Source organism: Drosophila serrata, unplaced genomic scaffold, assembly GCF_035046125.1.
Source record: "Drosophila serrata isolate PLE 108 unplaced genomic scaffold, ASM3504612v1 contig_293, whole genome shotgun sequence".
Classification (NCBI taxonomy): Eukaryota; Metazoa; Arthropoda; class Insecta; order Diptera; family Drosophilidae; genus Drosophila; species Drosophila serrata.
In genome coordinates this window covers 3,082,478-3,093,618 of record NW_028257191.1, presented here as the reverse complement: position 1 = coordinate 3,093,618, position 11,141 = coordinate 3,082,478, and the positions used below count along the sequence as shown (strand labels likewise).

The following is an 11,141-nucleotide window of genomic DNA, read 5'->3' as shown; positions in this document are numbered from 1 at the left end:
GCTGTCCGAGCTGCATTGAAATTTAAAATAAGATGGGAAACAGCATTGTTTAATTATTTTTAAAATATATGACGAAACAAAAATAATACTGAAAACTCACAAGCTTTTTTAATTTCGAATGCATTAAGTTAAATTTATTCATCACATACTCAATACTATTAATGTTTAAAAATTGTAATACATGTTTTAAAATCTCCTATTTTATTTTTATTTATTTGAACAAAATGGATCCGTTCACAATGATTAAATTCAAACTGCGACGGTTTCAAATTTCAGCGTGCCGATATTAGCTTTCCTTCTTGTCGTCCCATTCGATAGATCACAGATGCGATTACATTGAATGTCAGACTGGTGTCATCTGGATTCTAGCTCCTAAGGCTTCACAAATTTTCACCGGCATCGCTCATTTCGACTTCAACCTCCCAAGCGCTACTACCAGCACATCCAATGAAAATGGACGCCTTCAATGATGAGTCGCTGAACAAGCAAGACCAGCAGAAAACTGAAAAGAAACTCAACGTGCAGAAATTCAACGAGCAGAAGCTCGACGAGCAGAAACCCAACGAGCAGAAACTCAACGAGAAGAAGGAGAACGACGCACACAACGAAGTGGGCACCAGCATCGAGGCAGAGATGTCCAGCACTAAAAAAGTAGAGCCGGAAACTAAAGGAATCGATGGCAAGGGTCTCCATGTGCTACTGGGCAAGCGTGCACGCAAGTCCGATTCCACCAATAACGAGCCGGCCACGAAGAAGAAGCTAGACGAGAGCAACACCCAGGACGTGGCTAATGCCGCTCCATTCAACGCTGAAGGAGAGCCAGATATTAAGAAGAAGAAGCTAGGGGAAAGCAAAACCCAGGACGTGACTAATACCGCTCCATCCAACGCTGAAGGGGAGCCAGATACGAAGAAGAAGAAGCTAGGGGAGAGCAAGACCCAGAACGTGGCCAATGCCACTCTATTCAACGCTGAAGGGGAGCCAGATATGAAGAAGAAGCTAGAGGAGAGCAAGATCCAGGACGTGACTAATACCGCTCCATCCAACGCTGAAGGGGAGCCAGATATAAAGAAGAAGAAGCTGGAGGAGAGCAAGACTCAGGACGTGGGTAATGCCGCTCCATCCAACGCTGAAGGGGAGCCAGATATGAAGAAGAAGGAGCTAGAGGAGATCAATACCCTGGACGTGGCTAATGCCGCTCCATCCAAAAATGAAGGGGAGCCAGATATGAAGAAGAAGCTAGGGGAGAGCAAGACCCAGGTCCTGGATAATGCCGCTCCATACAAAGCTGAAGGGGTGTCATCCAAGAAGATTTCGGAAGAGGAGACATTCAACGTTACCAACATCGACAAGATTAACGAAGATGACGATGATGACGAGTCGGAAACTGAAGTGGAGACTGCAAAGGACACTGGAAATGATGAAGAGAATCCCCTTGAAGCTAAAGGAATCTATGGATTTTTTTAATGCAAAGCTTCAATAAATAATATATAAAAATATTAACAAATCACATGAACAATATTAAACTCAAATTTCTTTATATGTATACATATGTATGTATATATATCTTTGGCTTGTTGTGTTTAACTGGTTTAAACTAATCTAAGGTAATCCCTAACTAGCTAATATTGAAATTAATTGCTTTCGAAACATCTTGCTGAGTTATTGGAATTTCTCTTGGGCTTTTATCCCTTCCCTCTTGATGCGACTCTTGGCCCCAAAACGAGCTTCTTTGGCCTGAACTCTTCACTTGGCAACAAACAGATGCCGATCGAAGTAGAGGCTTGGACTAAACAACAAAAACGAATAAGAAGAAGACGAAGAAAACCAAACGATTGGGCCAAGTGAAAGGGAAGCGACTGAAGGACATGTGTAAATGAATTGTCAGCAGATCGATCGGTGGATTGATTGATGTCTAAATGGGGTTAATCAAACGTCAACACACTTTGCAAGCTAATTATCCATCCATATTGATAATCATAATAGTAATAATGCGAGTAATCCGTGGCACACGTGCCGGAACCCGGACCCAGACCCAGACCCAGAAGCTGACCATTGGGCATACGGACCCTATTGCTTAAGACCTATTAGATGATATTATCTATAATCTGGTTAAATTTTAATAGTCCATATAATTTTGTTAGTGTCTCTTTTCTGTGCTCTGGGCTGGTTATAATTACACACAATACATATGTGTACGCATGTATGTATGTACATATGTATGCATGTGGGGTGACTCGCTATTTGAAGTGAACGAACATTCGTTTTACTAACCGACGACGACACAACGAGTATTCTCTTTCGACAGAACGAAGACCCAACGAGCATGCAAGTTGCGAGGGAACTTCTTACGAACGAGCGACGGCGAATAAAGACGAGCAGCAAATTTGCAGACATTTAATTTAAATAATAACCTAAAATATAATTTATTTTGGATTTTTTTAATTAGTTTTGTTATTTATCTCGTTCTTATAAATATAATTATGATTATTGACTTCAAATTTGTATGTATGTATATGTACATATGTATGGATTCGTTGGCGCTCGTTCGTAAAAAGTTTACTCGCAACTTACATCTTCGTTGGGTCTTCGTTCAGTTGCAAGAGAATATTCGTTGGGTCGTCGTCGGTTAGTACATATATATGTAAATTTGTATGTATGTGTATGTGATGTCCATTTTCCAGTCTTGCGAACAAATATATGTACATATGTACATACATCACCCCTTATTGCCAATTCAGAGGCTTGAATTTAAGTATAATAAACGTACAGCTTAACTAATAAAATATAAATAAACTTTCTATGAATATAATTATTTAATTTTCTGTGCAGCAATTAATTTGCATCAGGGCCCAGTGGGATTTTAAGGCCAAAAGGGGGTATTAAAAAACTACATTTCAACATCCATTCAGTTTCGCATGGCGTGGCCCAATAGATGATGCCAATCAATGAATCGACACTGTTAAGCCCCCCAAAAATCAAAAGCTCCGAACACGCCTCATACTTCCTTCCAACTTAACCACGATCCGCGCTCTCCACTCCCAGTCCCCAAATCTTTTCCAGCTTGCCGCCGCTGTGGCTGACGCTTCAGGTTTTATGTATCAATTAGTAGTCCGACGACACTGGTGCCATCCGTCAATGGGTGAGCTTCACTTGGAAGCTGACGCAGCGAGGGCGGCTTGAAGAGTTTGCTTACGTGATTCCTTCAAGATGTATATGTAAATATACTAATTAATTTAAAATTAAGTATTAAGTAAATTAAGTATATGACAATTTATTCAACAAATCAAAGTTTTTGAAAATTCATAACTCGGCCAAAACTACGCTAATTTTTATTTGGAAAGTTTTGCGATGTTGGTTTTTATTAGCTTAATAAATCTGCATACTCAATTAAAAATTTTAGAAAATTTAATTTTTATTTTGCGCCGAAGATATCTAGAAAGATTCACCTGCTGATGCTGATCAAGAATATATATGATTTATAGGGTCGGAAATTATTCCTTCACTGCGTTTTAAGCATTTGATTAAAATTATAATACCTTGCAAGCATATGCCGTAACATGCTTATTACTTACAAATTATTAGCTTTAGTTGAGAATAATATTTAATTAATATTATATTATTTATTCTAGTCATTTTTTAGTAATTAATAAAATCAAGCTAAAGACAAGTTCTACGTGCCAGTAGCTTGTGAGAAACTTTTTTATCCTCCCGAAAAATCGGTCAGTTTCCCTTTCTTTCATTTTTGTTTTATTTATTTTTCCTATTTTGTTTTTTTTTTTTTTTTTTTAGTTTTATTTTACGCTTGTTGATCCCAGCATCTGCATCTGTATATGTATCTGTATCTGTATATCTATCGCCTTTGCCAAATATTTCGATAGCTTCGCGTGTTTCTTTTGCTGCAACTGCTGTGTATTTTTTGTTTAATATTGATAGATATCTAAACAATATATGCATAGACAATAAGTATGTAAATCAAGCTGCGGTGGCCCACTAATGGGTGGCGATGTTTGTTAATGTGAATATATTCATTTTCACAGAGAACCGGTGAAAAGGGGGGAAGGGAAGCGCGAAATTAAATAATTAACAAGCCAGGCAATATGCATATCAAATTTTGTTAGTTATGCCAACAAGCGACCAACTGCAGGGAACACACTCATAAATAAATAATTATGTATCTCTGATGCTAATTCGCTCTGAGCGGAAATTTATGATACGAAAGAATCGAAGATTGGGCCTATATCGAACGTTGGGCTAGGGCGTGGATCGATGGATCGGTGGATCAGTCCGTTTCAAAACGACCCCAATGTCCGGGAAATTTCGAAATTACGGAGTAGCATGGATGTAACATAGATGAGAGCACAACATAAAACCATTTCAAAACTATATATGTACATATGTACATAGCTTGATAAATGTGCTTTAGTTACGCTAATAATCCTCCTAATTCGATTTCAAATATTAAATATTAAATACATTTTATTTTGGGATTTTATTTTAATATTCATTACAACTTTAAATAGTATTCATCCGATCACTAGGAATTAATACAATATAAAATATATATATTTATGCTGAAGAACAATAAAGAAATGTCTGCCTATTCCACTATTTTTAACGATCGTTTATATGGCAGCTACATTCATATATTATATAGTAGTCAGATTTTCATAAAAGTTAACCCAAAATTTTAGATAAATATATAAAATAATAAAATATATATCAAATTTGATGAAAATCTGATGAAAACTGGAAAAGTTATACTTTTTTTAAATATTCCGATCGTTCCTATGGCAGATATATATATGTATATATATAGTCCACCGATTCGCCATGCTCCGACTAATATACTAGTAAATTTATATAGAAGAACTAGCCGGCCCGTCCCGGCTTCGCACGGGCATATTATGGTTAAGAGGGCACTTCTGAATACATCAAGGTTCTGGCAAAATCATCTTCCTGGCATAAGGTGAAGAAGGCAGTCAGAGTTGTCGCTGGCCGATTCAGGACTCTTTCTTGCACATTTTTATACCCTTGCAGGGTATTATAATTTCAGTCAGAAGTTTGCAACGCAGTGAAGGAGGCACCTCCGACTATATAAAGTATATATATTCTTGATCAGGATCAACAGCCGAGTCGATCTAGCCATGTCCGTCTGTCCGTCTGTCCTTCTGTCCGTCTGTCCGTCTGTCCGTCTGTCCGTCTGTCCGTTTCTACGCAAACTAGTCTCTCAGTTTTGAAGCTATCTGAATGAAACTTTGTAGTTAGCCTTCTATATACTCTCACTCGTATATATGTCGGAACGGGCCGGATCGGACGACTATATCATATAGCTGCCATAGGAATGATCGGAAAATTTTTTTTAAAAAATTTTTAACTTTTTCAGTTTTCAATAGAATTGGATCAAATTTGAGATATAGCCATTTTCCTATACTCTACAATTTTGCATAAAATTTTATGAAAATCGGACTACTATATCATATAGCTCCCATAGGAACGATCGAGAAATTAATACAATTAAATTTATAACTTTTTTAGTTTTCAGCTGATTTTCATCAAATTTAAATTTTGTGTCAAATTTCATAAAAATCGGACGACTATATCATATAGGTGCCATACAAACTATCGTTTGATGTAGAGGAAAAATGCAAATCTGCGAATGTAAAACTGAAAATATAATATGTATAGGTGAATGAAATGAAAGCAGGTATTACTTCATTGTTTTTTAACACAAATAAATATAATTTATATTGTTGAGATTCCAAGTCATAGAAGTTATATCTGCAAGGGTATATAAACTTCGGCGTGCCGAAGTTAGCTTCCTTTCTTGTTTTCTGTGAAATAGACACGTTGACCATTCTCCAAATGGACTGCCACGTTTCTCTGTGGCATATTGTGGTTGAACGCATAAGAAATAAGTCACATTGAAATGGTATCCATCGGCACCATCCCAGAAGATTAGTGGATACTGCAAAGCATCGTAACAACGGTGAGTTTCTGCGACGTTTACCAATCGATCGTTTCGTCGATGGAGAACAATATCTCGAGGTTGAAACTGATCCCCGACTATGACAATTGCCACTTCGTCTATAGTTGGAGCATTATATCTCCTGATATGTTCTCCAGCAGGCGTTTTGTCTGCATAAATGACAATTTTATGCGTATCCGAAGGCATCATATCGTTTGCTGTTTTGAATAAACGCACCAAATTGTTCCGTTCGTGAAAAAGATTCTGTAGCTGCGAAATAATTGGCCTCTTCAGCGATTTATTGATTCCATAACGTGCATCTACTTCATCTCCATCATCACCAATGAAGTACATTTGAAGAAATTTGTGTTCGCTGTCTTGGAACGGAAGCAGGAAACCGGATTTATGATAGATTTGTCCTTTGATTTTAAAAGTTGGCATGAATTGCGCAGTTATAATTTCCGCACCAAATGACGTCATTTGAAAGCAAGAGTTGTATTTCCTAATGTTCGACAGGAAATGCTTCGATTCAGCAGTAGATCCAGCGAATAGAGAGTGCAGAGGCTCTGGTGGTGCTTCAAGTTGAGGCAATTTCACTTTCCCGGAAGCGCAACACAATCCTTTTGGTTCGTTTTTGAATTTGAGAGCCTGACAGTATATGCAGACCTGATGCATCTGGCCAATAACGACATTGCGATTCGAGCTATAATCAACAGTTGGATTATATCTGAATGCAAGACGATTGTATTGCAGGGTTTGATCTGCTGCAAGCTGTAAACGCGCTTCAGTTACCCTTGCCCTGTCGCGATCATTATTTTGAGAGTGAATCAAATCGATTGCTGCAGAACGCGACTGCCTAACTCTCAATCGTTTTCTCTCAAGCCTATCTGCTCGTCTTTCTGCTGATTCCTCTATGTGCATTTGCATTGCTCTCTGCCGCTCAGTCTCTCGGAAGGAGGCCCGTTCTTCGTCAGTCATATTCGTAATCTTACGTCTTTTTGCTTCTGTATTGCGAATACAACGACCCAATCTCGACTTTTTTGGTGGCATGACTTCGTTTCTTACTGAACCTGAACAAAAAATAAAATTTGTATCTCCAATTTCTTCTTTCAATATGTTTTTAATGTTTGACAGGAAATGCTTTGATTTGCTTGTAGAGGGCGCAGTAGTAGGGGCACTGGGAAACGCTAAAAAAATAGATATATTCGCAGCCGCAGATAAGCTATCAACATCAAAAGTAGTCAATAACCGAGCTGGAACCTCAACGCATGTTCTCTAAAAATTTGGGCATAAACGGTTCAGAACTTTTCAAGTTTCTTCTTTCAATATGTTTTGAATGTTTGACAGGAAATGCTTTGATTCAGCTGGCTGCCTGTGGATGGCGCAGCAGTAGGGTCACTTGGAAACGCTAAGGGTGGACTACCCCTAACATTTAGGGGGGTGAAAAATAGATGTTGGCCTATTCTCATAGATACCGGATAAGCACAAAAAATTTCATCAAAATCGGTCAAGCCGTTTCGGAGGAGTAAGGGCACGAAAACTGTGACACGAGAATTTTATATATTAGATATCTCCATAGTTTCATTGAAATAGCTTAAATTCGTTGCAAAACAAATCTCGGGCATCTGTGTATATGATTCCCAACTAGTTCTAACATCCCCGTAACGAAGTGACTGCTGCCAGCCAGGCCTCAGAAATGTGTTGTTACAAAAGTTGCAAGTCATTGTTTACTAGTGTTCAAAGTTAGTAACCGATCATACATACTTACTGGTCATAGATACTTATTGTTCAGAGTTACTCACTGCTCATAGATACTTACTGTTCAGAGTTACTTATGGGTCATCGATACTTACTGATTAAAGTTACTTACGGGTCATAGATACTTGCTGTTCACAGTTACTCACTGGTCATAGTTACTTACTGATCATAGTTCGTCCGATTGTTCCTATGGCAGCTATATATGTATATATATATATATATACATAGTCAACCGATTCGCCATACTCGGACTTATACACAAGTAAAACTATATAGAAGAATAATTCCATAGTCTCATTCAAATAGCTTGGTGTTAAATTTGTTCCAAAACAAATCACGCCCATCTGTGCCTATGATTCCCAACTTGTTTTAACATCCCCGGAACGAAGTGACTGCTGCCGGCCACGTCTCAGAAATGTGTTGTGATACAAAAGTTGCAAGTCATTGTTTACTAGTGTTCAAAGTTAGTAACCGATCATACATACTTACTGGTCATAGATACTTATTGTTCAGAGTTACTCACTGCTCATAGATACTTACTGTTCAGAGTTACTTGCTGCTTATAGTTAATTAATGTGTATTGATACTTACTGGTCATAGATACTTACTGTTTAGAGTTACTTACTGCTCATAGATACCTTCTGTTCTGAGTTACTTGCTGCTCATACTTACTTAATGCTCAATGTTAATTGCTGGCCATAGTTATTTATTTTCTTAAAATCTCCCGATCGTTCTTATGGGAGCTATATATATGTATATATATATAGTCCACCGATTCGCCATGCTCCGACTAATATACTAGTAAGATTATATAGAAAAATATCTCCATAGTTTCATTCAAATAGCTTAAATTTGTTCCAAAACAAATCTCGCACGTGAGAACATATAATTCCCAACTAGTTCTAACATCCCCGGAACGAAGTGACTGCTGCCGGCCACGTCTCAGAAATGTGTTGTGTTACAAAAGTTGCAAGTCATTGTTTACTAGTGTTCAAAGTTAGCAACCGATCATACATACTTACTGGTCATAGATACTTGTTGTTCAGAGTTACTCACTGCTTATAGATGCTTACTGCTCAGAGTTACTTACTGCTCATAGTTACTTAATGTGTATTGATACTTACTGGTCATAGATACTTACTGTTCAGAGTTACTTACTGTTCTGAGTTACTTGCTGCTCATACTTACTTAATGCTCAATGTTAATTGCTGGCCATAGTTATTTATTTTCTTAAAATTTCCCGATCGTTCCTATTGGAGCTATATATATGTATATATACATAGTCCACCGATTCGCCATGCTCCGACTAATATACTAGTAAGATTATATAGAAAAATATCTCCATAGTTCCATTCAAATAGCTTAAATTTGTTCCAAAACAAATCTCGCACGTGAGAACATATAATTCCCAACTAGTTCTAACATCCCCGGAACGAAGTGACTGCTGCCGGCCACGCCTCAGAAATGTGTTGTGTTACAAAAGTTGCAAGTCATTGTTTACTAGTGTTCATAGTTAGTAACTGATTATATATATTTACTAATCATAGATACTTACTGTTCAGAGTTACTTAATTGGCATTGATGCTTAATAATCATAGTTACTTACTGGTAATAGATACTTTCTGTTAAAAATAGATACTGATCCTCTACATTTAACAACAGCTTCTCTGTCAGTTATTATATATAGTAATTAGGTTTTCGTAAAACTAAAAACGAAATTCTATAATACTAAAAGATAGATGGGATCAGGAAACTCATTGAATTTAATGCCAAACTGGTCACAACTGGTTGGATTCGAACATCACAAAGTTTCACCAGCACCGTTTTAATTTCAACTTAATTTCTTAAAGCGCTTCTATCAGCAAACCCAGAACATGGACGGCTTCAATGATGACATTCTGACCAAAGGGCAGCAGGAAGTAGATGGGAAGCTCCTGGATGCCGGCTTCGAGGCAGAGGCAACCTGCACCACAGAAGGTGCCACTGAGCCGGAATCTAAAGCGAAGCCTGAAAAGGGAGGCAAGGTTCTCCGTTTGCTACTGGGCAAGCGTGCAAGCAAGCCCGGTTCCACCGATGAGGAGCTGGGTCTGAAGAAGAAGAAGCTAGAGGATAGCAAGACCAAGGATGTGACTAATGCCGCTCCATCCGAAGGAGAAGGCGATGCATCCAACAAGAAGCAGGAACAAGAGGCTTTCGACGTTACCAAGATGCCGCCGGGATCTCCAAAGGCTGGAAATGGCACTCCACAACCCAAAGGTGTCTCCGGACTAATCAAAGATGATGAAATAGTCTAGGAATCTCTTGAAGGCATTGAGGCAGAGGTGACCAACACCACTGATGAAGGCATCAAGGGAGAAGATGCCACTGTAGAGCAGACTGAAGAGGATACATCAGAGGGAGACAAGGATGATAAAATCATCTTCGAAGTTGTTGAGGATTAGGCTTCAACAAACACAAATACTATTTACAAATATTAACAAATCATAGCAACAATATTATTATGAATTTTCTATCTACGTTGTCATTGGAGGATGGGAGGAATCAGTTCCGACCATAAAAACTGTATTAACATTATTGATCAGCAATCATTTATATGAATGTTTTATTTCACATAAATGTTTTATTTAGTTTTCTTTTTTATCAATGCGAAAGTGGATTGGTACTTAATGCTTGAATAAGCTTCTTTCTTGTTTTTATGTCTATTTATATAAAATATTTTCCTTAAAAAGGTTAATTTAATTTCCCAAATGTTCTAAATAAAAGCAACCAAAAAAGAATTCAAAATGAAACCGACTGCCTTTTGGAGTTCCCCAATAAAAAATAAAATGTGAAGAAATCGGCCATTAAAGTCATAATAAAAACGTTAGCACATTGTTTTATTTAATCAGTTAATAAGTGTCTGTGAGCCCGGACCCTTTTCCGTTGTTATTTTCTACCTCGATTCGATTCGATTCCATTCGATTCAATTATTTGCATGTCCCACCTTTGTTGGCCACCTGTGCCTTTGTTGGCCCTCTGTTTGTTGGCCAAGTTGTTAGCGGTCGTCCGGCATTTGTGTATGCATTGGCATGAAATATTTGGCCCAAGATGGGTCAAGGTTTCCCCAAAAAATAGAGATAGATATTAAGATAGAGAGAAATAGAGAGAGGGGGTAAGCCCCCGGAGCGCCATGGGAAAATGAGACGGCTTTCTGAGGAAAAGTAAACGAAATAGATGTCGCATTTCTGGTTATACAATTCCCACTGTTTTGTTTTGATCACTGATCACAGCATCAGCGATTGATTTGTGTCGATGAATAGAGTCATGTCTCTGAGATAAACAATATATGTATTGTGCGACGCATGAAGGGGTAACCTCTTTCGTTCCGCTTTGATTTAGGGCCTAAATATCCGGATTCTGTGTATGTTTATACCAT

At 38.0% G+C, this 11,141-nt stretch overlaps 1 protein-coding gene across 1 annotated transcript; it reads left to right on the top strand.

Annotated features, from left to right (window-relative positions):
* The first annotated feature begins 9,533 nt into the window (after positions 1-9,533).
* LOC147643117 (uncharacterized) lies at positions 9,534-10,311 on the top strand. The gene has a single exon (XM_086836865.1). The coding sequence runs from the start codon at positions 9,601-9,603 to the stop codon at positions 10,018-10,020; it is 420 nt and encodes a 139-aa protein (XP_086692991.1). The 5' UTR covers positions 9,534-9,600; the 3' UTR covers positions 10,021-10,311.
* The last annotated feature ends 830 nt before the right edge of the window (positions 10,312-11,141 follow it).

Coding starts and splice junctions, on each gene's coding strand:
- LOC147643117 (XM_086836865.1), top strand. CDS start 9,601: ATGGACGGCTTCAATGATGACATTCTGACCAAAGGGCAGCAGGAAGTA.